Below are 27,173 nucleotides of genomic sequence, written 5' to 3'. Positions count from 1 at the left end.
TAATGGAAAAAAGGGGGAGAGGAGGAAGACTGAAAGTGATGGGAGAAAAGAAGGGAACATAGGATAGGAGATGAGAAAGCCAGAAATACGAGATGAGAAGATAGCAAAGGGAAGAGGCATCTAAACTCCGAAAGCCCTCTGAGCCATTGAAGTCACCACACAGGCATCCAAGTGTGGTTTCAGCATCTGAAGAGAGTCTTCTCCAAGAAGTCCAGACCCTATTGAAACATGAGGCATTCTGATGATTGCACAGTGGGCATAGAAAGAGTAGGAGCTCTCAGTGATTAACTGGGGGGAGTGGGAAAGCTATAGGTTTGTTGGGGAGGGAACAGGGGTCATAGTGGGCCAGGGAGAGGCCTGGCTTTTCCTTGGGATCTGCTTTGTGGGCGAGGGGAAGGCACCCTGAGGGGATGAGCAACTTCTTCAGGCCCTGGCAGCTTTGGTCAGTCTCCTGGCACGGCCTCTCCCAGCCCCAGCTGGTCAGAGTAGCCGGACCCCATTTAAACATCTGGATGCAAGCTCAGCCATGCTGGGGTTCTCGCTAGCCTCCACTTCCCCTGGGCTTCCGGCCCCAGCCTGTGTCTCAGGCACCATGGCTGGTCAGAAGACACTGCCCAGCTGGTTAGTTGCAGAATCCATCTGGCTTAGCTTTCTGTCTCTGACAGACTTAAGAAGCTTCTGTAGAAGAGAAAGAGGGACTATTTCCTGTTCCCTTCACATAAGCTGCCCCAAAGTGGGGCAAAGGGCTGGGGGCACACAAAGAACTGTTCTTTTCAAACATCTAGAGTGGCCAGGATGTGGCTGTAGGAACAAGAACAGATAAACACAAGGGAGGACACAGGCTGAGGAATATGATGCCTAATGGCATTAGGTTTATTCTGTGAAAAGCAGAGTTGGAGGTTCTCAGAGGCACTTGGTGAGACTAACAGCAGACAGTGTATTGTCCTGCCCGCCCCCCCGCCCCCCAGCATACCCCAAGACCGGACAAGAACCTCTATCAGATAGGAAACCAGAGTCCCAGGGCCCCACAGTGGAGGAGGGGTAAGCAGATGGTTTGCTTTTTAATACCAATCGTCTTGCTTCCTCTGGGCTTTGGGCTTAAAGTCTGGGGTTTACAGCTGGAGGCACAGGGCCCATCCACTTTTCTCCTGAATAGAAAAGATCACGAGTCAGAGGCCCCGCAAGCCCTCAGGGATTCTCTCCAGGAAGAGCTCCTGGGTGCTGGGTACGAAGGCTTCCTTCTCTCCTGCAGAAGAAGGTGGCCCCTCCCCACTCCACCTCAAGCACACCTACCTCTGTATGAGGTTCCATTATCGAAAGTGCCTAGAACATTTTTTTTTAAATTCTTGAATCCATCCTTCTGGGCAACTGATATAATGCAGGGTTGGGCTCAAGGGCAGTCAGTATGAACGTGTAACTTACCCAGCAGGTATGCCAGCAACTCCATCCGGTCGGAGCCAAAGAGCATGTGGGTTTCATCATGCAGGTGGGCCACAGTGATGGGCAGCCCAAAAGCCTGGAGAAGTAACAGGGCAGGAGGGCGAAGGAGCAGGTGGTTACAGGGCTGTGGTTGAAGGCTGCAAGTCAACACTGGTCTGAGGTCATAGACACAAAAGTAGCCAGAGGTATTCGATGAGAGGTTCCAGAGGTTCCAGGGTTCTAAGGAGAGTTTTCTGTCTCCTCTCTCACCATCTAGCTCTCTCCCTCCTTTCCTTGGGCCCAGGGAAAGGAAGGAAGAGGATGAGGGTGATCTTGGAGATCTCAGAGGACTCACAGTTGGGGAGTAACTTTGGCTTAGGAGCTTGGGGACCTGGTCAAGATTCTCTGTCTCAGCACAGGGGTGGGGACAGAATTGCTCACCCCATATTTGCAGGCTGCCTCAGTGGTCTCCTTGAGCTGGTTCTTCACTTGTGGTGTTGAGACCCTTTTTAGAAGTTCCTGGGCTTGTTCGATGGACATGCCAGCCTTCTCTGCAGCCTGAAGGGTGTGGTAGGGAAAACAAGTGTGTCTGCGTTAGTGCAGGTGGGAATCTCAGGAGAAAACTCTGGTCATTTTATTTTCTGCCCCCACATTATCCACAGCACTTTTACCTACCCACGAATGGAGGTCTATCTTTGCCAAGAGGAGCTATGTTTTTTGCCTTCAAAATCATGAGATTGGTAGAAAGAGTGGGTGGCCACGAGTCATAATTGTAGAAATTTAATGCCAGAGGGCATTTTGAGAGGCCAGCTTCCCAACCACTTCATTAACAGGTCAGGAAAGACTTCCCAGGTGGTCCAGTGGTTGAAGACTGTGCTCCTAGTGCAAGGGGGCCTGGGTTCAGTCTCTGGTTAGGGAACCAGAACCCATACGCTGCAACTAAGAGTTCATATGTCACAATTAAGACCTGGTGCAGCCAAATAAATAAACATGGGAAAAAGCCAAAACAAAGCAGACAAGGAGCCTCCAGTCCAGAAATGGTACATATTTTGGTCAGTGCTAAAGAGCTTGTTAGTAGCAGAAACAATGCTAGAATCCAAGTCCCTTGACATTAAGGTGGGGGCTCGTGCCTTCCTACTTCTCAGAATTCCTGAATCCAAGGGCTGGGCTCTAATTCCCATAGAATTTCCTGAGGACTCTGGACAGGGCACATGGCTACAGCCACCAGCGTCTGGCTTCAGAGAATGTTAAAGGTTTCACTTTGGGGTTTGTTGGGATCAGTGATTCTCAACTTTGGCCGCACATACTAGAATATCCTGGGGGAGCTTTTTTGAAAATCTCAGTTTGGATGTCATCCTCGAGAACAAATTACATGGGAATTTCTGGGTGGTGGTGTCCAGGTGCTGTAAGTGATTTTAATACATAGCTGGGGTTGACAAGTATTGCAACCTGACCCCCTTGACCTGGAGTGGGAAATATGAAGTCAGGCATGACTTCTTGTCTTTGACCCGGTTACATCAGTGAAGTTTATTTTGGCCAAGTGCTCAACAACAGGGAACTGGTTCAGTAAACAGAAGTACACCCACTGAATGGAATGCTATGTGGAACCTAAGAATTATTCTCTCCAACAGTTTTAAATGACATGGGAAATGATTATTAGATATTAAGTGAAAAAGCAAGCCAATGCATAGACTTTGCAGGAATGAAAACACAGGAGGATATACTGGGCATGCTTTACACATTTAACTTTTTTTGTGACTTGTCATTTTATATATTACATTTGAATATGCCTCAGCTGACTGCAGCCTACCAGGCTCCTCCGTCCATGGGATTTTCCAGGCAAGAGTACTGGAGTGGGTTGCCATTGCCTTTTCCTGTCTTTTGTAAACTTAAAGTGAAAGTGACTCAGTCGTGTCCGACCCTTTGCAACCCCGTGGACTATACAGTCCATGGAATTCTCCAAGCCAGAATACTGGAGTGGGTAGCCTTTCCCTTCTCCAGGGGAACTTCCCATCCCAGAGATCGAACCCAGGTCTTCTGCATTGCAGGCAGTTTCTTTACCAGCTGAGCCACAAGGGAAACCCTTATGGGTTAAGGGGGGAAGAAACTTAAGGGGAAAAAATGCGGTGTTGAATTTCCTGATTTAACCCTGAAGAAAAACTTTTTTACATCTAAATATGGCTGGCACACATTTTGACATTTGGAGCTATTTCCACTTTTCTCACTTGGACTTTCTGTACTTCTGGAGTGAGTGAGTGACTCTCTTTGTCTTTCCAAAGCCTGTTTTTTATGTCTCTTAGATGTGACAGTGAGGTTTGTGTTGCAGTTTTTAGGGCCACGACTTGCCACTACTTCAAGTCTCCACATCTGCAGGTACCACATGTACCACCTTCTTTCATCAAATATATGTTTCCTTTTTCACCCGTGATACATTCTTTCGAGAGTCTTCTTAGTTCCAACCGTTTGGTAATTTGGCCTCTCAAACATCCTTTCTCCCCCGGTAACTATGACCTCTTCCACCCAATAATAAACAATGTCCTCTCTGCCCCCAGAGGTCACCTGTCCTCAGATTACCCAGGAGAGGAGTGGGAACACTCACGGCCAGGATGCTCGGGGGCTCCGTGATATCTTCATCCTGGGAAGAGGACAGTCAGTATGAGGGGGTGGCGAAGTGAGGAGTGAGATGGAGGCCAGTGGACCAGGTCAGCGAACAAAGAGGAGGGCAGGACCTAGACTCTAGGCCTAGGGGAGGGTCACCAAGTCATCCTGGGTCTCCCTGAAAGTGGGTGCCCAGAGCCCAACCCTCACCCGTGACCAGACGCGCATCCACAGTTCTCTGGACACTTTCTCTAGCATCTCCGGGTGCTCCATCTTCACCGCAGTGAGGAAGCGCATGGCTGTTAAACTTCCTGTGGGGCAGAGGCACTTGGAGAGGGGCCTTCTCTAGCTTGTTTCCCATGAAGACCAGGTTTTCCCTCCTTCTCATCCCCCCCCCCACCCCCGCCAGTGCTCCATCACCCTCAGCCTCCCATTTGCATTTCTGATCACTGATCCATCCTGCTCTCCCTCCCCTTCTGTCTCCACAACCTTCTGCATGATCAGCTCTGATGCTGAGCTTTCCCAAAGTTTCCTTCACTTAATGGAATCAACGAAACCCCTCCTTTCTGGCCCTGAAATCGCCAAATCCACTGCTGAAACCTTATGCTCCATCCATATCCCACTCTCTTCACCTTTCTTAAGGATCACAGAGAAGAAATCCTTGGGGAAGTGGATGGGAACCTGGAGATGCTGGCTCAGGAGCCTAACGTCACTTCTCATGTATACGGCTTTGCGGGGAAGCATAGCTGGCGGCTGGTTTCCTGCAAGGGGAAAGTTGGGCTTACTGATGAGAGATCACCTGAGGGTCCCAGACGGGGGATGCACCTACCTGGGTTTCAGGCAGCAGACATATTACACTAGCTGCTGCCGCCAATAAGGAGACCCAGTGGAAGGGCCGCTCCCCTGGACGTTTGAAATGTCTTCCCTCAAATCCCCGCCAAAAACACCGCTGCCTTTGTACCGCTGTCTCTCATGATCCCTCCAATTAACGTGGGCTGCAGCTGCAGGCTGACGTTCCAGATATTCTTATATCGGCACAGGACCTGCAGGGAGGGGCGGAGACGGAGAGTGAAAAGGGCTGAGAGAAGGGTGTTTGATGGCACTGATCAGCCAGTCTATAGGCGCGGAGAAAGGGTTAGGAGGACACCCTAAATTTGGTTTGAAAGGGCAAAACTCTCTCAGTTCCTAGTTATCAATTCCAGGATCTCTGCTCCTGTGGACAGTTTTTATTTGTTCTGCACCCCACCCCCCAAAACTGACATCGGAGGGCTTATATTCTGGATTCCTGGAGTTGCTCATCTTCCAAGCCAGTATGGGAAACCCCAGCCTTAAGACATAAAGGTTTCTTCCACCTGGAGCCAGCGACCATATCCCGTTTATCAACAAAGTGACCTTCAGTCCTGGCTCTCTACCTGCTTGCCCTAAACCGCGTAGGGCACTGCCAGGAAATTCACGAGACCGAGGTCCCTGCGCTATTTGCTGACCCCTCCCTCTGCCTCTGTCTCCCCAAGCCCCGGGCGAAGCTGCTCCCCGGTGTCACCTCGAAGGCCAGCCAGGAGTAGGGGGACAGGACATCGTAGAACAGCTCGAGTGTTCGGGGCACGGACCCCATGCTGCAGACTCGTGATCGCGAAGCGAACTTGGCCCCCGGAAACCCGCGGCGCTTGCGTCCTTCCTGCAGAGCGCGGCGGCCCGCCCCCGCTCCCCACCTCCCCCGAGGACCGCCCCCGACCCGCCCGGGCCGCGCCTCCTCCCGGGGGAATCCGCCCCCGGGACAGGGTCCGGTGGGCGGTTGGTGTGTGCCGGGGTTCCCTGAGGGCACCCGCGGGGGGCGAGGGTGAGGGGGTCCCCTGGGGAGCTCTCAGGTTTGCTCACCCGCTCTGTTCGGGGGGATGGGGGGTGTGACTACCCTGCCCTGGGGAGGAGTGTGGGGTAAAGGGGCGAGGTTTGAAATGCTCGCCTCTACACTTAGCTGTGCACCTCTGGCAAGCCTGTTGACCTCTCTGAACCAGAGAAGGCTTGTTGCTGACCGGAGTTCTTGGCCTCCTTCGAACTTCTGCGTGGGAGCGTGCTCGGTCGTGTCCGATTCTTTGTAACTCCATGGACTGTAGCCTATCAGGCCTGCATGTCCGTGGGATTTCGCAGGCACGAATACTGGAGTGGGTTGCCATTTCCTACTCCAGGGGATCTTCCCCGCCCAGGGATGGAGCCGCCTCTTTGGTCTCCTGCAGTGGCAGGCGGGTTCGTGACCACTGGTGCTTTTTATGCAATAGAAATGGATCAGAGGCCTGATAGAAAATTCAGGGAAGGCGTGATTGGGTCTCCTGCTGGCGGGGTAGGGGGAGGGGGTGTTCCTGAACAAACCACAGATTCCCTTGCTCACTCCCCAAGTGTGCCCCGGCCCCCCCCCCCCGCCCCCCGCCACACCAAGCTGGCTCCTAATGTGGGGTGAAGTAGGGATGTATCCAGGGATCAGGGCGGGGGGCGGGGGGGGGGTGTAGCTTAGGTGATTTGTCCACCCTTCAGGTGGTGGTGTGTACAGGAGGCATGCTTAGTACCCAGCTCTTGGTTCCAAACCCCAGCTTTTGCTCCAGGCCCTTTAGAAGTGGCGGTTGGGTTTTTTTGGTCTCTTTGTATCTTTTGTCCAGAATTTGCCCTGTGCATACATGCAGTTATGTTTAGTCCCAGATAGTTTCTTTGTTTGGAGAAGGAAATGGCAACCCACTCCGGTACTCTTGCCTAGAGAATCCTGTGGACAGAGGAGCCTGGTTCCTTGTATTTTGTTGCTCCAGGAGAGGTGTGTCTAAGTGCAAGCAGTGCAGCATTCCAGGTCCCAGCCTGTCTCATCCTCGTCTCTGGTAAAAAGAGAACACTTAATACAATTACAGAAAATTAAAAAAATCTGGCAAAATCCAGCCAGTCGAAAAAATGACTGGGAAAAATATTTGGGTTCGTTTTCACAGTCAAAAAGCTAGTTATCCTCGTGTAGAAAGAGTTGTAAAAAAGTAAAAGAACAGAAGTTCATGGGAAAGCAGGCAAATCATATGAACAGAGCTTTCACAGAAATGGACAAATAGATGGCTCTCAAACACAAACCTGCTTGTCTACATGAAAATTGCAAGTTAAAATTACACTATGCTATGTTTTCATCTATCAAGTTGGCAGAGATCAAAAAGGTTTATGACTCAGGGTGTTGGTAGGGATCTGTGGAAAACCATTGTCTTATGTAAGTGGTGGGAGTGTAAGTCAGTTTAGCAGTACCTTTGTGTTTTAAACATGCACACACCCTTTGACCTAGTAATTCCCTTTTTAAGAATTTATACTATAAACACGTTTACTTACATGCAGTGTGATGAGCTGTGAGGTTATGTATTACACTATTGTTTATAGTAACAAAAGATTGGAAAACTACCTAAATGTTTATACGGGGCTAATTCATTAAACCAATATTTATAATATTTTCAACTATAAAAGAATTTGGAAATTCTTTATGTGTTAATATTGGAAGATATACTATATATTAAAAAGGGGAAAACAAGGTGTAAAACAGAGCAAATAATTTTTTATCTTTTTTTGAAGAGTTTAAATAATCTCTAGGTCTGTGAATATATCATATACACATATATGTTCATTGATACTGACAAAAAAACCCCCGATGAAACCAGTTGCTTTTGAGGAGGGAAGCTAGGTGCCTGGGAGCAGGGCAAGGGGAGAGTTTTTGTTGTATCTAATGTAGTTTTTGTTGTAGCTAATGTTTAACACTTTTTGATTTTTGACCCATGTGAGTATATTATCTACCCACAAAGGAAGACAATCAGGAAAGAAGGGCAGAGAGATGGAGTCAGGAAGAAAAATTGAAAAAGGAAAGAATTTGCCTTTAGGAACTTGTACTGGCAGAATAGGAGAGATTTATTTATAAGATTTATGAGCATTTGTATATTTTATTTTGATTTAAGGAAAATGTCAATTATGAAGGCCATTGTATTTGCCAAGATACAACAGGGTATTTACATCACTGGTTCTCAGTGCCTGACATTTTCCTAAGGATTTGCCAAGGGTGATGTGAAATTCTGTGTGCTAGCTTCCACACATAAGAAACCACATCCAAATGCAAGAGACCCAAGTTGATATTATTGTGGTTCTAATCTTGGGTATGCTGTGCTATATTAAAAGAGGTAAATCTTGGCAAACTGGGTATTTTCAACATGATTTAATAACAAATTTAGTTGGAACACCTTGCAGGTCATCAGGACAAACCAGTATGACAACATCATAGCTGAGAACAGCTAATATATACTGTCATTATCACTTTGTAAGTAAGATCCCTGGAGGAGGAAATGGCAGCCCACTCCAGTATTCTTGCCTGGAGAATCCCATGGACAGAGGAGCCTAGTGGGCTACAGTCCATAAGGTGGCAAAGAGTTGGACATGCCTGAAGCAACTTAACCTGCACATACCTTTGTAAAATACGTACATACTGGGCATGGATAAAAGCAAAAACCAGTGGAAAAACTGAAAATATCTGTAGTAGAGATTATACATACTTTTCTTAATTTTTCAGCGTCCCTCTCAGGCCTTCCCCTCTTCTTTCTAAAACAGCTTCATATTGAGGTATAACTGCCATATGATAAACTGCACATGTGCATGTGCGTGCTAAGTCGCTTCAGTCGTGTCTGACTCTTTGAGACCTTATGGGCTGTAGCCCGCCAGGCTTCTCTGTCCATGGGGTTCTCCAGGCAAGAATACTGAAGTGGGTTGCCAGGCCCTCCTCCAGGGGATCTTCCTGACCCAGGGATCGAACCCGAATCTCTTATGTCTCCTGCATTGGCAGGTGGGTTCTTACCACTAGTGCCACCTGGGAAGCCCCAAACTACACATATTTCAAGTATAATCTTTAATCTATGATGACATATGCATGTACCTGTGAAACCGTCACCATTGAGAGTGAATACACCTGTCACCCCCAGAGTGCCTCGTGTCTCTTGGCAATACCCCGCCCCTCCCCCCACCTCTATCCTGAAATAACCAGTGATGGCTTTCTGTCACTAGAGGTTAGTATGCAGGAATTTTTCTGTCACTGTTGGATTTAATATACATTAAAAATCTTCATGTTTCAAAATAAATTTTAGAAGCCCGAGTCATTGTTTCCGGGTGTCACAGTTGGAAAGTTGACTCTTGGAGATTAGAAAGGAGAAACTCCACTGGGGATAGACTTTATGATTGTCCCCTTTGGAAAGGAAGGGATGAGAAGGGGAGGAGAGAAAGACCCTGTGCTGTGATGCTGTCTGAACAAAGGCCCAGCCAACCTCCAGGGAATTCTGAAGCTAGGATGGTCCTTCAGAGTTGCTCTTTACTTGCCATCTTCCGTTTGCCGCCCCCCAACCCTGCAATAAAGCTGTCATAGGGTGTGAGCTGCCCTCAGAGGAGGGCTTGACCTTGACTGAGGTGTAGCTGTCTGCTGGCAACAAGCTATGAGTGGCGCTTGGTCATGTCTGAAAGAGAATCTGTGCAGAGCATCACAGGGCCTCTGATATAATAATTGTGATATTTCTCCCATCCCGGGGACTTCTTTAAAAACATAATTGCTAGAGAGACCAATTTTAAATTGTGCAAAGGGCGAGGGTGTGGAAATACTTTTAGAGATTTTTCTCAGAATTTGAAAGGACAATCCTTAAATTCAAGTCTAGAGAACAATTCTTTGGTTCATCGAGTCACACTTCCCAGTAGTGCAGAATATCTCAACCTCAGCACTACTGACATTTTGGACCAGACGATTCTTTGTGTGTTTGGGGGTGAGGATGTTGGGGGGGGGCCTGGGGTCCTGGGGGGGTGGGCTTCTCATATGCCGTAACATCCCTGACTTTCACTCACTAGATGTCAGTAGCATGTTCCAACTCCAGCTGTGACAAAAGATATGCCCAGTGAAAGAAAACAGATGCAGAGGATTCCATATCATGTGATTTCATTTATATGAAGTTGTCAGAGAAGGTAGAAAACAGCAATGGTTTCTCCTGGAGGCTGGGAGTAGAAGTGGGAACTGTCTGAAAACTGGGGCACTTTCTGAGGTCATACAACCACTAGATGTCTCCTGAGGGCTTTGAATCACCCCATTGCATGGATATACCACATTCTGTTTATCCATTCACCATTTGATGGGCATTTGGAATATTTGCAGTTGTTGGCCATTGCAAACAATGCTGCCAGGAATATTTACATACATGTTTTAGTATGAGAAAGCTTTTATTTCTCATGAGTAGATACCTGGCAGTGAAATAATTGGGTCTGACATTCAGTTTATGTTCAATTCTTTGAGAAATTGACAAAACTGTCCTCTAAAATGGCTGTTCAGGTGCGTACTATTATCACCACAGTCCCTGTTTTATTGATGGGGAAACTGAGGCACGAAGAGATTCAGAAACTTGCATAAGGTCATAAAGCTTATAAGTGGTGGAGGTGGGAATTGAACCTGTGGAAATTGGAGCTATGATTTCTAAACCCTTCAGTGGTTGAGTGCCTTTCTTGGATCCAGAACCAGCTCCCTAGGACAAAATAACATTCTAGCTCCTGACCTCTGTGAACTTGACACTAAACTGTGGTGGCTGCGTCCTGGGTTGGAAATTATTCTCAAAGAGGGCACCTGATCACCTTTCCCTGACCAGATTTCAGTTTCAAAACTGCTAGAGAACTTGTTATTCAGCTCTGTCCGTGGGAACTGTGCCTGAAAGAATGTCTGTGATGTCCTTTTCCTTCTTTACTTCCAAGGTCATTCCCTAAGCACATTTCAGGCCACTCAAGTATTTTTATCTTTGTGTTCCTTCCGTGAGAAAAATGAACAAACCTAGTGAGTATTTTGCAACTGGGATTTCTAAACTCTCCAGTGGTCGAGTCCCTTTCTTGGACCCAGAACCACCTCCTTAAAACAAAATAACATTCTAGCTTCTGATTCGACATGTGTGCCTGGTGGATTTTTTAATTTTTATTTTTAATGCAGCCTATGGTAGCCAACAGTGCACAAGTCAATGATGGCATATGTTTGCCGACTGGCAGCCACTCAGGGCTTCCTGATAGCTCAGTTTGTAAAGAATCTTCCTGCAGTGCAGGAGACCCTGGTTCAACTCCTGGGTTGGGAAGATCTGCTGGAGAACATAGAGGCTACCCATTCCAGTTTTCTTGGGCTTCCCTTTTGGCTCACCTGGTAAAGAATCCGCCTGCAGTGTGGGTGACCTGGGTTCTATCCCCGGGTTGGGAAGATCCCCTGGAGAAGGGAAGGGCTACCCACTCCAGTATTCTAGCCTGGATAATTCCATGGCCTGTATGTCCATGAGGTCACAAAGAGTAGGATATGACTGAGCGACTTTCACTTTCACTGCCCAGTTACGCAAAAGACCCTTTGCATCTGCCTGGTTATTCCTCCTGATTTTAAAGGCCTGCACAGTCTTCACTGTCTTCTGGTTTAATATCCCTGTCTGTTCTGTTCCTTTGCTAAGAATTGCAAAAGAGCACCACACGCTGTAAACAAATCAGTGAGGAAATGTATTTTCAGGCTTTTGGGTTAATGTACACATACTTGACAATACGCAATTTGGGGAATCGTTCTTAAAGAGACCTTTTTTTTTTTTTTTTTAATTGGAACCTAGAGGCTTGAGGGATCTTAGGTTACCCAGCCAGGGACTGAAAACACACCCCCAACAGTGAAAACTCAGAGTCCTATCTCCATAAACCGTGCCATGAGGAACATCCTCATCTCTGTCTCCCTGAATCTGTGCTACAGCTTCTCTTGGGAATGTTCCCAGGAGTGAACCAAAGCATATGTGAATCCTTTATTTCACCAAGTCCTGATAGATTGCTCTCCAGGATGATTGTACAGCTTCACACTCCAGCTGGCGACACCAAGCTTTCCTTTCTCCACTTCCTCGCCAACATGTGGTGATTTGGGGCCATTCTGATGAATGCAGAATAGAATATTATTGTTGGACCTTTCTGGTTATAGATGAGAGTGAGGGCCTCTCTTGATAGCCACCGAGTCTCCTCTGCCTCTCTCTGTGTGTGTGTGCCCTGGTTTTCCTTGTATAGTCTAGCCCGTGGTCTGTTATGTTGTGAAAGTCTTCTCCTTGACAACCATCTGTGCCTTTCATTGACTGGAACTCCAACCAATTTTTGAGCTTTTGGCTTACCCTTTAGTCACAAAATTATTCTATATTTTCTTCTATGATTTTGTAATTTTACCTTCCATATTTAGGTCTTTCATCCATTTGGATACCTTTGTATAAAGTAAGAGGAAGGAAGCCAACTTCCAGTGAGCCTCATCCGCAGTATCATTTAATGAATGATCTATCCTTTGCCCACTTTAGGTGGTTCACATTTTATCATATCTTGAGTTCCAGTGGATAAATGAGTCCATTTTCATCCTCATTTTCCTGTGTTATTAGTCCGACTATAACTTAGCAGTATGTCTTCATATCTGGAAGAGGTAAGTATGCCTTACTGTCTAGTGCTCAGACACTCAGTCCTGTCTGACTCTTTGTGACCCCATAGACTGTAGCCCACCAAGCTCCTCTGTCCATGGGATTCTCCAGGCAAGAATACTGGGGTGGGTTGCCATTTCCTCCCCCAGGGGATCTTTCCGACCCAGAGACTGAAACCTTGTCTCTTCCTCCTGCTCTGGCAGCTGGATTCTTTACCACCAATGCCACCATAGATGCTTTTTTTCTTCTATGTAAGTTGTTAAAGTAATTGTTGGGTTTATTAAAAATTAATATTTTATTTCTACAAATATTTAGTAAATTTGTGATAGGTAGGTTCCTTTCTGTATGGTTCTTATTCGCCTTATATTGTTACTGCTTGCCATAGTATCTCACATATACAGTAGCTCAGTAAATATTTACAGACTTGAACTATTGTTCAACTGATTTAGGTCAGTCTCCTTTCTGGGAGAGCATTTCAGGGAATTGAGTGATGTGATAAGAGGAGTCACATTTGAAGCCATCTTGTCTTCTTTTGAGCGAGAAGAGAGAGGCGAGGAAAGCAAGTATCGGGGGCTGACCCTTCTCTAACAGGAACTACTATAACTTTGGTTTTATTTCTTCAGTTCAGTTCAGTTCAGTCACTCAGTCATGTCCGACTCTTTGCGACCCCATGAATTGCAGCACGCCAGGCCTCCCTGTCCATCACCATCTCCCAGAGTTCACTCAGACACACGTCCATCGAGTCAGTGATGCCATCCAGCCATCTAATCCTCTGTTGTCCCCTTCTCCTCCTGCCCCCAGTCTCTCCCAGCATCAGAGTCTTTTCCAGTGAATCAACTCTTCGCATGAGGTGTCCAAAGTACTGGAGTTTCAGCTTTAGCATCATTCCTTCCAAAGAAATTCCAGGGTTCATCTCCTTCAGAATGGACTGGTTGGATCTCCTTGCAGTCCAAGGGACTCTCAAGAGTCTTCTCCAACACCACAGTTCAAACGCATCAATTCTTTGGCGCTCAGCCTTCTTCACAGTCCAACTCTCACATCCATACATGACTACTGGAAAAATCATAGCCTTGACTAGATGGACCTTAGTCGGCAAAGTAATGTCTCTGCTTTTGAATATGCTGTCTAGGTTGGTCATAACTTTTCTTCCAAGGAGTAAGTGTCTTTTAATTTCATGGCTGCAGTCACCATCTGCAGTGATTTTGGAGCCCAGAAAAATAAAGTCTGACACTTTCTACTGTTTCCCCATCTATTTCCCATGAAGTGATGGGACCAGATGCCATGATCTTCGTTTTCTGAATGTTAAGCTTTAAGCCAACTTTTTCACTTTCCTCTTTCACTTTCATCATTTATTTCTTATAAGATTGAAAATAACTTCTGCCTGAAGTTTTACAGATGGTTGCACTCAAGGATCACTAACTGGGTTCCTAGTGGATTTTCAAGGGGAAATATGAAGCTTAAACTGGGAGATGAAAGGGGGGAAAATGTCAGTTCTCTCCTGTGATTGAATTAATGACCTCTTTCCTATTGAGTAGCAAATAACTGCAGAAAGGGTTTGTGCTGCAGAAATGAGGAGGGTGGCACCTAGTGGCGATAAGTCTATGTAACACCATTTGATTTTTGGTCCCGAATAATAGCATGAAATGCGTTACAGTGGCTAAGGTATGCAAGGCACTATTCTAAGAATTTTGCTTGTTACAACAGTAACCCCATGAGACAGAGATGTTTATTACCTCTAGTTTAAAGATGAGGAAATCGAACCTCCCAGGAGTTAAGCAACTTGTCCAAGGTCACAGAACTAGCATTGTGTGGAAATCTACAGAACTAGTACTATGTTGAAATCTGGGTTGTATAGCTGTGGAATCATTAAGTTCTATCTTTCTTCTGTTTTGCCTGAGAAGACAGAATATGCAGTTGTAGTTGATTCCTATAGCAAGAGGGCATGGATGGTGTGCATCTCTTCCCCCAACTTCCGGTCCAGTGACATCTTGTTAGTTCAAATTCCATCATGGTGGGTGAATTTACACAATGGAAATTTAAAAAATTCTACACATAGGGATTTCTTTTCTTTTTCTCCTTTTTCCTTCCCTCTTTCCCTTCCTCCTAATATCGCTTCCTTCCTTCCTCCCTTTCTTTTCCAGAGAACGACTTTGCCATTATACCCTGGGTGAGAATGTCTAATAATTCAGAGATATGATCCTAAGCTTTCTTTAGGAAAGCTGGAGGAGAGATTTGGAAAGTAATTATCACCTAGTTTTGAGAGAAAACAATGGACAAAGGGATCTTAAGATTTTCCTTCTTGATATTTTTATATGAGAACAGAAACAGGTAGTTTAGGACTAATGTAGAACTCCTTAAAATAAAGAATAATGTGAAATTACCCAACTGCTTAATGAGAAAACAGACAGTTGCAGGATCTGTGTTGCTGAGTACTCATTAAAAACGGCCAGAGACAGAGAAATCAGGAAAATAAGCAGAACCATTTTTAGAGGGACTTAAGCTAAGTTCGGGCTTCCCAGGTGGCTCAGTGGGTAAAGACTACGCCTGCAATGCTGGAAATGCAGGTTTGACCCCTGGATTGGGAAAAGCCCCTGGAGCAGGGCATGGCAATCCACTTCAGTGTTCTTACCTGGAGAATCCCATGGACAGAGGAGCCTGGCGAGCAACAGTCCATAGGGTCAAAAAGAACTGAACATGACGGAAGCAACTTGAGCAAGTTAAGTGCAGCAGAGCCTACATAACCATTGTTGACATTGGCAAAGTAAAACTGGAAGACCCAAAATTCACAGAACAAACACACAAATGGCAATTTGAAGGCAGTGAAAACACAGACTGAGAATGGCCCTGGCATTTAGCGGAAACAACACAAAGTTGCTACAATTGCCTACTTTAGAACCCACAAAATCTTTTGGGTTAAGGCTACTGGAAATATTTGAGTCATAGAATAACCCTACTCAAATACTTTCAATAGACAGTACTGGTAAAATGTTGGTAGTACTTGAGGTTGTGAAACACAGAGGATCTTTGTACTGTTTCTCTTCTTTTCTGTATGTTGGAAATTTTCCATAATTGAAGTTTAACAAGGGAACCAAACCTTTAGGCCCTGTAGATGGTTATACTCTGTAGAATGGAAAAAAAAAAAAAAAAAGCAGCAAGATCTGTCAGAAAAAGGAGGCCTGAGATGCAGTGTGCAGGGCTTTGTATGCCAGTCTGAAGAGCTACAGGAGGCTTTTCAGCAGATGCATGGGTGAAGTTCAAGTGTGTGTATATCTGTTTGTAAAGGAAGGGAGCAGAAGAGAATATGACTGCAGTTGAAACCTGAATTTAGCCTCAGTCATTTGGGTTGTGCTAGGGTGACCAACTGCTCTGGTTTGCCCAGACACTGAGGTTTTTCTGAGATATGGGAATTTCACCTTTGAAACCTGCCTGGTTGGTCACTTTAGTGATGGTGGCAGAGGAAGTGCACAAATGGTGACGAGTTCTGTGTTTGAAGGGCGCTTGATGGATAAGGAAACAGGAGAAAAACCAGGCACCTGAACAGATCTGAAGTCAAAGATGGAGAATTTTAAAAGAGGAGGTGGTCACAAAGCCCTGTGCCATGGGGGACCCAAGAGGAAGGAGACTCAGGCCATGTGGTTTGACTTTGTGGAATGACCTCTTCAGATCAGGAGTTGCCAGACACTTTCTTCAGCTACTACTTAGCCTTTGAAATAAAAAAACAAAACAAAATTTCTGCCATCAGGTACAATGAATATAATCAGTGCCAAAACATTAAACTGTATTAGTAGTTTTTAATATTAAGATACAGATATGGAAATTAGTTGAATAATTCATGATAAGATAAACTGCAGAGGCAAAGGCGTTTTAGTTACTAACAATCTGATTAGTTCAACCAAAGGTTAAAACCATAGCTTGCAGTATTTGGAGATATTCAATTTTTGTTCATTAACCTAAATCTCACATAAAGTTGAACAAATCTTAGTCAAAAATAAACATTATAAAACATAAATGCACAGCTAACTGAACACAGTCCAGAGCAAATCATTTTAGCCTCCTTGCTCATCTTCCTCACCATTATTAACTGATGGATGGAGTCCACTTAGCCTTCATTCTGCTGTGATGTGATGGAGGTCCTGGCCCAAGGGGAAGATAGATGAGTTAGTCTTTCAATATGACTATGGCTTCCTGTCCCATCACTTCATGTTAAATAGATGGGGAAACAGTGGAAACAGTGTCAGACTTTATTTTTTTTTGGCTCAAAATCACTGCAGATGGTGACTGCAGCCATGAAATTAAAAGACGCTTACTCCTTGGAAGAAAAGTTATGACCAACCTAGATAGTATGTTCAAAAGCAGAGACATTACTTTGCTGACTAAGGTCCGTCTAGTCAAGGCTATGGTTTTTCCTGTGGTCATGTATGGATGTGAGAGTTGGACTGTGAAGAAGGCTGAGCGCCGAAGAACTGATGCGTTTGAACTGTGGTGTTGGAGAAGACTCTTTAGAGTCCCTTGGACTGCAAGGAGATCCAACCAGTCCATTCTGAAGGAGATCAGCCCTGGCATTTCTTTGGAAGGAATAATGCTAAAGCTGAATCTCCAATACTTTGGCCACCTCATGCAAAGAGTTGACTCATTGGAAAAGACTGTGATGCTGGGAGGGATTGGGGGCAGGAGGAGAAGGGGACAACAGAGGATTAGATGGCTGGATGGCATCACTGACTCGATGGACGTGTGTCTGAGTGAACTCCGGGAGTTGGTGATGAACAGGGAGGCCTGGCGTGCTGCAATTCATGGGGTCGCAAACAATCGGACATGACTGAGGGACTGAACTGAACTGAGTCTTCCTTTGTCAGCAGGCTGCCTTAGGCAGTGTGGAGAGTAGATCCGACTGTCTGTTTGCAGCTTGAACTTTGAGCTTCATCCACCAAGCTGTCTGGGTACTGATTCCCTGGAGCATTGTTCCATCATCTGCTCAACCAGAGACCCATTGGGTCACATGGCCTTTCCTTTCTTGCACCTCAGTCCCTCTGTGGCCAGAGCTTGCCTGTGACTTTATCTCCTTTCTGTTGCTGTCTCCACACCCTCCACGATGAGCACAGAGGACTTCACCCAGTCCTACTTCCTGATGCTGCTGCCTATAAGGACCATCTCAGGTAGGGCGAGGGCTTCCATGGTGGCTCAGATGGTAAAGAATCTGTGTAGTGCAGGAAAACCAAGTTCGATTCTTGGGTTGGGAAGATCCCCTGGAGAAGGGAATGGCAACCCCCTCCAGTATTCTTGCCTGGAGAATTCCACAGACAGAGGAGCCTGGCAGACGATAGTCCAAGGGGTCCCAAAGAATAGGACACGACTGAGTGACTAACACAGGTGGGGTGGGGAGCCTGGGATAGATCCCCTGCTTGGGCAGGTGATCAGAGGTGGCAGGCGAGGAGTGAGTGGTGAGGATAGGAGTTAAACCACGGTTCCTTCTGTCTGCAACCTCAGCAAAGGATCCAGAGTCCTGCTTCTCTTGCCCACACCCCCACACCAGTCTCCTGACAGATACTCTGTTCTCCCTTGGGAAGCCAGATCATGACTAGGAGGTAGTGCTGGAGGGTGGCTGCACGCCCCTGTACAGATGAGTTTTCCAAGGCATCTTTCCGGGCCTTTGAATCCATAGGCAAGCACATGTTTCTTGCCATGTTGATGAGTAGAAGGTGAGTTGAGGGCCTCTTCCACTAAGTGAGATGAGATAAGAAGCCAGACTGGGATTCCATGAGGTCTCCTGTCTTTCCCAAGAGTTGAATTGCCATCCTCTCCCTGTGAAGTGTTTCTGTCTCTCATGGTCCCAGGTGCACTCAGGGCTTCCAACCATGATATATTGTAGCATCTGGTTTGAATAAACCAGGGATTTATTTGCAGTCTCTGAGGGCTCTGGGGGAGGAAATGCAAACAGCAGCTTTCCCTAGGGAGGGCCGCAGGTAACAGGACCCCTGTGTTTTGCATCCTCAGGCACTGATGGGGGTCTCCAAGGATGCTCAGTGGGACATTTCTTCTCTCCGTCCTCATCTTTCCTAACTGGCCAGTGAGACTGAGAGATAAGCGTTCTATTCTGAGTTCCTCTCTCTCCAGCCCAGAAGGAGATAATCAGGAAGATCAGGACTTGTAATATTTTGTAGAGAAGGGGTTTTAATTATGAACCTCTGCAGTTTGAGGCACAGCGCTGACCCCGCAGTACACAGACCTCCCCTGAAGTGTTTTCCACACTGTAGTTTAACGAGTTGTTCTTTCCCAGCCTCTGAGTTCAGGGAGATGAAAGTTTTTTTTGCCTTAACCTTTGAGTTCTCAGCATCCAGTTCAGGGAGTAGCCCATATACAGTACACTTTTGTTGAATGAATAATTGCATTTACTTTCATATGGAGGTTTCTGGTTTATTACGCACAAATGTATTATTTCCTCTGAACCTCCAAACAACCCTTTGAAGTGAATATTCCCATCATCACTGTTTCCTTGGCAGGGAAACTGAGGCTGAGAAAGGTTTAGTGACTTTCCAAAGATCACCCAAGTGGAGACTCAAGTCTAGATCTTTGACACCAAGGATCTTCCAGGTCCTTCTCCAGTGCCACACAGACACTAGGCCTCTCCTGCCATCGTATAATAAACCAGCCAGTTACCTACCGTCTGAAATAATGCAAAGATGTAAGCTCTGCCCCTGGATCAGATCCACGAAGAGAAAGGCAGCCAAGAGTCCAGTGTGACAGCGGGAGTGTGATCATTTCAGTCAGAGACAGAGCCTCCACCGCATTCCCGGGGACTCTGCGGGAGCCTATCTGCCAGCCTTCACTCCTTGAAATTGATTGAATAGCTTCAGGGTGGTCCCTCTCAGAGCTTTAGATAAAAACTCACTTGGGGCCTGTATGTCTGTCCTTAACAGCATTGTGGTGATGGGGGAAGTGGTGGGGGGAGGCAGGACCAGTGCATTAGATGAGTCTTTATTTTTCACAAACAATTAAAGGGTTGTGTTTTAGGGATTGCAAAGCAGTGGATGAAAGCTGGAGAAATTGGAAGTGGCAAAAATATTCGGAAAGTTGCCGTGTTCCAAACGTGGCAAAAGTTGTCATGACGAGTGTCTCTGGTTTACAGTGAAGATAAGTGGAGTTTGGTGGTGGGTTTCGCTTCCCCCTTGGGTTGGAGAAAGTGCCAAGTGCATGGTTGGCAAACTGGGGTTTGGGGGGTCAAAATCCGACCCACTGCCTATTTCTGTAGAGCTCATGAGCCAAGAATGCTTTTTGCATGTTTAAATGGTTGAAAAACAAGAGAATATTTCCTGACATGTGAAAAATTATATGAAATTCACATTTCAGTGCCAGTAAATCAAAAGTTATTGGAGGACAGCCATATACGTTGCCTCTCATGGGTTTTGTGCTCCAGAAGAACCTGGAGGACTTGTGACAGGGGCCCACAGAGCCTCAGATAGTTACTGTGAGGCTTGACCGAGGGTTTGCTGACCCCTGACCCAGTGCCCTGCTTTGTTCCAGATAGAGACTGCCAAGGCGCTAAACCCTGGAGTCCTTCTGATGTTGTCAGGAGTGGGTGCAGGAGCTGGACCCTTCAGGGTGCCCCCTCTTCCTCCCTCCCCACTGGGGCGGGTGAGCTGCTACAGATTAAGCTGTGTTCTGCTGGAGTCCTTGGTTCGGGACTGGTCCTCTGTGTGCATCAGTCTGGGCTGTGGCCTTTTCTCATCTGACCTGCTCTGAGTGTCCTCATTCTCCAACACCCTGCCTCTCAGCCTCCCATCCCTCACCTTTAGACAATGAACAGCCAATGGTCCCTGAGAGCTTACTCTGGGCCAGTGTTTTCTCTCACTCATTTCTGAGGCTGAGACAGAAAATCCTAGGCGGTCGATATTCTTATCATTATTCCCATTCTACAGATACAGAAACTGAGGTTCAGAGACAGGCAGTAACACGCCTGAGTCACAGACCTGTAAATAGCCAAGCCAGGACCCCAAGCTTAAGTCATCTTGACTCTGGGGACCACAGGGTAGGAGAGAGGAAGGTGGGACTTGGGAGACGGGTGCAGTTGCTGAGGTGAGATTTTTTCCATGAATGTTGCACCTTGGGATTCTTTTTTCAAAATGTCTTGTTTTATGGCTGTTTCCTTAAAAAAATATATATATTAGTAATTTTTTAAACTCTTTATTTTCTATTGGAGTTGTCACACGTGTATGTTCCTCGATTCTTTGTCTCGTCACAACAAAGATTTCGAGTGACGGACATTAAAGCCCCCTCGGCGTGTCACAGCTCTCAGGTCTTGGATAGATCGTGTTATAGCTCTCAGGTCTCGAATGCACCGTGTTATGCTCTTAGACAAATCAGTGTTACAGCTCAGTGTTACAGCTCTATTTTATTTAGAAGATAGCAGGAAAATCCATCTTCGAGTTGAGAAGGCACGTGGATCTAAAGACCCGGGGAGAAGAGTGCCCCAGCACGCGGGAGAGAGAGAGAGAGAGCTGGCTTTGGCTCCTCTGTTTATATGTTTATCTCTCCCTGGGCCTGTCCTATGTAAATTGGGCCAGCCAGGAGTGTTGTTTGTTTTACCTGAGGTCCTCACTCCGGTCCTCAGACCTTCTTTTGTTTCCTTTTCCCGGGCTTTTCCCTTCCCTGTCTGTAGCCACCGCCGTTTTGGGCTCTTTCCCTGCTCTACCTGCCTAGCAGAGTGTCAGTATCAGTATCTGTTGGAGTATTTGCAATGTTGTGTCAGTTTCCGGTGTGCAGCACAGTGATTGTGTTACACGCATACGTGTATTTATTCTTTTTCAGATTCTTTTCCCATTTAGGTTGTTACATAATACTGAGCAGAGCTCCCAGTGCTATATAGTAGGTGAATGGGGGTTATCCGTTTTAAATGCAGCAGTGTGTACGTGTCAGTCCCTAACCATCCCTCACCCCACACCCAACCACAGTTCCTTCTCTTAAGTCTGTGGGTCTGTTTCCTTCCTTGGTTCCGCTCTGACTGCTTCTGCCACACCCAAACCAAATCCGACCCAGGGGATTATTGGTTCTGTTTCGCCCTGGACTAACTTCAAAACCACTTTTCTCTTATTTTCTCCTGACGCAGCTGAGCGAGGGTAGAACGTTCTTTAGACCCTTTACTAAAAGCAAGGAGGAAAACCAAATGGGAAACAAACCAAAAGCTTAAAAACACCTCGTTTCCCCTCAGTGAGGCTGGTTGACAGGCCAGCCTTGCGGACAGAGCGCCCCCACCACACCACACCACCCTGGGAAGGGTCTCGCCCAGGAAGTTCCTCTGGAGAGCTCTTGAAGACGTTCTGCTCCTGGTTTGTGGGAATACTCTCTGGAGGCCTGGCAGGAGCTGTCAGTAGAGCCCTTCTCCCAAGGAGACTGGCCAGGTTTGTCTTCGGAGCTCAGCACCTTCACACCTTCCCTCCTGCAGTGCTTGCGGCTCTGTTCTCCACCCTCACCTCAGCACTGCTGTTTTCTTCCCTGAGTCTGCCCTGCCTGGGCCATCTGGGTCACTCCCTGGCTCCAGAAGGCATCCATCTTCCTTCTTAGAAATTTCTAATTGCCAGTAACCCGTGACCTCCCTGCGGAGCACCCTGGAGCTGACCATTTTCCCGACAACCATCAAGTCTCTTGTAAAAGGCACTGCCTCTCGGTCCAGGGAAGGGGTCCAGAGAGCCCCCCAGCTTTCATACACTGAGGACTGGCTCCCCACTTTGTCCTACCTCTTCCCACAAACCCACCTTTCTGAGTAAATTCCCGTTCTCCACCTCCCTGTAAGGAGTGTGCTTCTCTCCACGGGGACTTTGGGTGGAGGGCCCCCTTCCCTCCCGGTGTCTTTTCCTGCCCTTCCCCGATGGCTTCTGATTTCTGCCCTTGGCTTCAGCCCCACCTCGCTCATCTCAAGACTTGTTACTGGTCGACTGAACTTCTGCTTTCATGTCTCTTATTCAGTAGAGACTGCTCCACGTAGTGGATAATGTGGGGGGTGACTTTGTGGGTAAAGAAATCCTTCCTGCCATAACTTTCAACTGCTCCCAGGGGACAGAGGTGTTGTGCTGAGTTTGCAAAGTGGATCCCTTAGAAATGTTGGTTTCTGTCCAAAGCCAACCAATTTGAAGACAGGGTAGTCTGGCCCATTGTGGAACTTTGGGTGCATTCTACAGAAAGCAAGAAAAAAAGGGGAGGGAGGGAGGAATAGCGAGGAGAGAACTTGATCTGGTTAAAGTAGGGCAACATACTGTATTGATAAGGATGTCATCATCCTTAAAGCTCTTGTTAGCTCTCTGTCTCCTTCGGCTTTTGCAAATGAGATACTATTTCTTCATAATAAGCGCGGAGAGGGATTATACAGTTTATTTTCTTGGCAGTGTTCATATTAATGACATGATGACTTTGAATCCGTTTTCTGTTTTTCAGTACGTATTAGTGCTTGTATTATTTGGAAAAAATGTATATTTCTCTTTTCTTTAGGCATTGAAATGAAACTTCAAAATCTTTTTTTTTTTTTTTTTTTTTTACAATAACTGTCCTGCCAACCTTAAACAGTTTTAAATAAATTTCACTTAGGAAAGCTATCAAAAGAGTATGTTTTCTATAAACATTTTCCTTTCCAGTTGAGTAAGTACCAAGCTATTTGAAGTATAAAGAGATGAATGTGAGTGAATTTGTGTGTGTGTGTATGTGTGATTTTTTTTTTTTTTTTTTGCCACTTAGGAGGTAAGGGACTCACTGAAAAAAGTGCTCAAAGGTCCAGGAACTCAGAATTTAGCATTTGCCAATGACCTCACATTTTCACTTAGTCTCTTAAGCTTGATATGATCAGTAGCATTTTTTCCCTCAGTTACCTTAGTAATTCTGATTTTTAAAATGCCCAATATAAGAAAACCCAACCTCCTAACTTCTGGTTCCAAGATATCTGGGAGGAGGGCTGTCTAATTCAGCCTTCAGAGGCTCTGCTGCGGGTTTCATTCTGGAGAGCGACAGTGAGCAGTAAGTAGTGTTTGCTTGTCCAGCAGCCCCTGCTAGATACCCTGCCCCACCCTGCTAGTTCTGCCAACTGACCCAGAACTGGTAAAGCCAGAGGCACTAGTGCGCATATATTGTCACAGACCCAGGAGGGAAGCAAAAGAGATGACCCTCCAGTCTGGCCTCTCTCTGTTTTCTACTTCCTGCCCGCATCACTCTTTACGCTGCTCTTCCTTTCCTTTCTTCTCGAGTTGTCCCTTATCACTTGGAAACATAGAGCATCCAGTTGACCAGCCACCACGACACACCTGCCGCCCTCTGCTTCATCTTTACCTCCAACCAGCCTCCTGAAAAGACTGGGCTTTACAAAATGCCTCACTGTTTTCATCTTCGCGTGATTTCTGGAAACTCCTGTGATCTGAGTGCCACCGGATCCTTAACCTTCTCTTGTTGTTGTTTAGTCGCTCAGTTGTGTCTGACTCTTCTGTGACCCCAGGGACTATAGCCTGCCAGACTCCTCTGTCCGTGGGATTTTTCCAGGCAAGAATACTGGAGTGGGTTGCCTGCCATTTGAGTGGGTTTCTTTCTCTAGGAGGGTCTTCCTGACCTGTATTGGCAGGAGGATTCTTTACCACTGAGCCACCAGGGAAGCCCAGCCTTCTTTTAGCCAAGTCCAAAGCCCTTTTCTTCACTCTTCATTTTCCTTGAAACTTCTACACCACTTGAAAATTTGGGCCAGACTTTCTCTCCTGGATCCTCTCTATCTGTAGTCATTCAGATGTCCCTTCTACCCCTTGAGATGCATACCATGCTTGTCGCTAGCCCTCCTTTTTCTTGACTCTGGGTTAGTGGGGTTTCTTAAGTAGGGTGATCATATAATTTTTCATCCAGACCAAACTCTTTGGGAATGAAAAGATGAAAAATGCCAACAGGCACAAACAGAGCTCATCCCAGGCAAACAGAAATATCTGGTCACCCTCTTCTTAAGGTTCAGTGGGGGAGAAAGTAGAGAAGAGCTAAGGACAGGATGCAAATGACCGTAGATTAAGGAGCATTCATAAATCCATCTTAGAGTGGTTTAGCTACTTCTACTTAGAATCTCAAGCAAAAAAATTCAGCTTCACGTTCATGAATGAATCCAGTTACCTGAGAAGTGTCAGAGCAGATTAGGGAAGAAAAGATGGGTGGGGAGAGAGGTCAAGGAGAGGAGAAGTCAGAGCTTGATTGGAGCAGGTCCTGTGGTCCCCTGTGGGTTTGCCCTTACAGGTAGAGATGAACTTGGTGCTGAAACCGCTTCCATGCCCTTTTCAGCCCAGGGTTGCCTAAGATCAGTAGCACTGAGTGGCCAGCAGGGTAGGCAGCCATGATGATTTTGCACAAAATATTCCAGGAGCTGTTGGCGGCAAAGATGTTGGATATGGAAAGAAACAGAGCAACTGCATTGAGAATGTAGAAGATGAGAAAATAGCTGATGGCTTTGATGGCCCCCAGGTGAGCCTCCATGCTGGGGTCCCTGGAGCCAGTGGCGTTGCTTTTCATGTGGAAGGTGTGTCTTTTGAGAGAGATGATCAGCAGGGTGGCCGCCAGCATAAACATGATCAGAGGGATGAAGATCCCCAGATAAAGGGTGGTAACCAAGTCGCCCATGTTGGTCTCGGAGAAGTACACCTTCTCAGTGGAGCTGGAAGAGGGGACGGGGACGGAATTGTTCACGTACACATTGAAGATGCCTCTAGAGAAGGGGAAGCTGGAGCAAAAGGAGAAGAACAAGGACAGCCTCACAAGCCCAGGCATCAGCCCCTGACCTTCCTCTTCATCACGGAGAACCACGGGTGAGTAAAGCTTGCGATTCTGAGGCAATAGAAGATATTGAGCCAGGCAGCAAGCCAGAGGTTGGAGTAGTTCAGAAACATGACGATGGTTTTGAAAAGTATGTATACTCTTTTCTCATTGTAGATGACCCAGAACAGCAGACTGTACGTGTTTTCCAGCATCATCCAGATCTGTAGCAAGAGCCTGGAAAAGCTCAGCATGAGCAGAATGCAGTCACCAATGGGGAGTCTTTTGCCTCTGACCCGCTCGGCTCCGTGGATGACGGTGATGAAGCCGTTCCCCACGATACCAATGATGCACTCTATTGCAGAGACCACCAAGGTGAAGATGATCTTGAACCTGGTTGGGTCTTTATCCATCGCATCCGTGTTCACTGTCACCATCCTCTTTGGCTCTGATGTTCAGATTTCTGCCTGAAGAACTGGTACCTTCTCTGCAACTGTCTGATCCTGACTCAGTGTAATTATGTTTTTTCTTTGCAGTTAATGGTTATTGCCAATTTTTCTTCATTTGCTTGTCATGTGACCACAAGTTAGAGGCTTAAAATGCAAATGATGAGAGGATCTGGTTGCTGGCTGTCTCCATTTTTCATCAAGACCCATTTGTCTTGGGCTTTCAGGAGCTCATTGGGAAAAAAAAAAATGTAGACAGGCTCCTATCCCAGCACCCTCCTACCTTACCTACCTTTGTTGTTGTTTAGTCAGTCAGTTGTGTCCGACTCTTTGTGACCTCATGGCCTGTAGCCTGCCAAGCTCCCCTGTACATGAGATTGCCCAGGCAAGAATGCTGGAGTGGGTTGCCGTTTTTGTCTCCAACCTACCTATCTTATTTAAGTCCATATTGTACTGACTTTATAGGGCAAGAGTCCCGGTTTAGGAATCACAGTCTTTTTTTCTTATCTCACAAAACTTGTTAAACCTGCTAAATTATCCATGAAAATGTGAACAGATTCTTTTGATCTGCTTTCTCCTGCTTCCTTTGCTATCTCCTTTTTTTGGGTAGAGACTTTTTTCCTATGGTTAGTTTATGAGTCAGAGTTTCCCATCAGCTCATATCTGATCATTTTTACTTAGAATCAAATTTCTTTCAGAAAAGCTAGCTATTATAGTGTCCTCAAACAGTACTCAGAAGAGCCAAAATTGGATGTCATTTGAGTTAGAGACAAAAAACTCCCATATGACAGTTTTCATTGTTTGTGTGTTTATCACCAATTCTAATTTACCAAGATCCATGTCAATATTTGTGCCCAGAATCAGGTAGAGTTAGCCCGGGAAGCCTTCAGAGTGTTTTGAATATAGTGTTGAAGTTGGAAAATGTGACGAAACATCATTACTTGAAATTTAATTCCCTACTTCTTTGCCCTGGCTGTGGAGCAGAATGAACTCTGGAACATATGTATGTGTATAAAATATAAAATATTTATAAATATATATGGGCTTCCCTGGGGACTCAGACAGTAAAGAATCTGCCTGCTATGCGGGAGACCCAGGTTTGATCCTGGATTGGGAAGATCCCCTGGAGAAGAGAGTGTCTACCCACCCCAGTATTCTTGCCTGAAGAATCCCATGGACAGAGGAGTCTGGTGGGCTATAGTACATGGGGTTGCAAAGAGTCAGATGTGACTCAGCAACTAATACCTTCACTTTCATGAGTATATAAATCAATAAAATGTAATATAAAGTATAATATAATAAATGAAGCATAAAATAAAATATAAAATATTATATATATGTATATATACATATATATATATGCCCAGGACTCATTCCTAATCTATTTAGTCAGAATCTGGGAGATAAAAAGAAAGATGGCACATGACTAATAGACATGATTAGCAAAGGGTTACACAAACCTTCAATTTGTAAAAAAACACAACATCTAGGAGGT

General features: G+C 46.1%; 2 protein-coding genes across 2 annotated transcripts; both read right to left on the bottom strand.

Annotated features, from left to right (window-relative positions):
* Positions 1–843: 843 nt before the first annotated feature.
* On the bottom strand, positions 844–5,666 carry GSTK1 (glutathione S-transferase kappa 1). Its single transcript, XM_012177297.4, has 8 exons — positions 5,558–5,666; positions 4,979–5,060; positions 4,650–4,778; positions 4,228–4,328; positions 4,019–4,054; positions 1,861–1,977; positions 1,423–1,516; positions 844–1,148 (listed from the first exon to the last, which is right to left on the bottom strand). The coding sequence occupies exons 1-8, from the start codon at positions 5,627–5,629 to the stop codon at positions 1,099–1,101; spliced, it is 681 nt and encodes a 226-aa protein (XP_012032687.1). The 5' UTR covers positions 5,630–5,666; the 3' UTR covers positions 844–1,098.
* Positions 5,667–24,650: 18,984 nt separating this feature from the next.
* Positions 24,651–25,669, bottom strand: TAS2R40 (taste 2 receptor member 40). Its single transcript, XM_027968889.2, is given in 2 exon segments — positions 24,651–25,255; positions 25,258–25,669. Coding segments are annotated over 2 exon segments (1,017 nt in total).
* Between the last annotated feature and the right edge of the window lie 1,504 nt (positions 25,670–27,173).

This window comes from Ovis aries, chromosome 4 (genome assembly GCF_016772045.2).
Source record: "Ovis aries strain OAR_USU_Benz2616 breed Rambouillet chromosome 4, ARS-UI_Ramb_v3.0, whole genome shotgun sequence".
NCBI classification, from domain to species: domain Eukaryota; kingdom Metazoa; phylum Chordata; class Mammalia; order Artiodactyla; family Bovidae; genus Ovis; species Ovis aries.
Note: the sequence above shows the minus strand (reverse complement) of the source record. Positions and strands in the feature narration are given on the sequence as shown.

What these genes read in the sequence shown, in the direction of transcription:
- GSTK1 (XM_012177297.4), bottom strand. Translation starts at nt 5,629, where the DNA reads ATGGGGTCCGTGCCCCGAACACTCGAGCTGTTCTACGATGTCCTGTCC. An exon ending in AGGGATCATGAGAGACAGCG is followed by an intron (nt 4,779 to 4,978) that starts GTACAAAGGCAG and finishes TTCCCCTTGCAG; the next exon opens with GAAACCAGCCGCCAGCTATG. An exon ending in GGATGCGCGTCTGGTCACGG is followed by an intron (nt 4,055 to 4,227) that starts GTGAGGGTTGGG and finishes TCCTCTTCCCAG; the next exon opens with GATGAAGATATCACGGAGCC.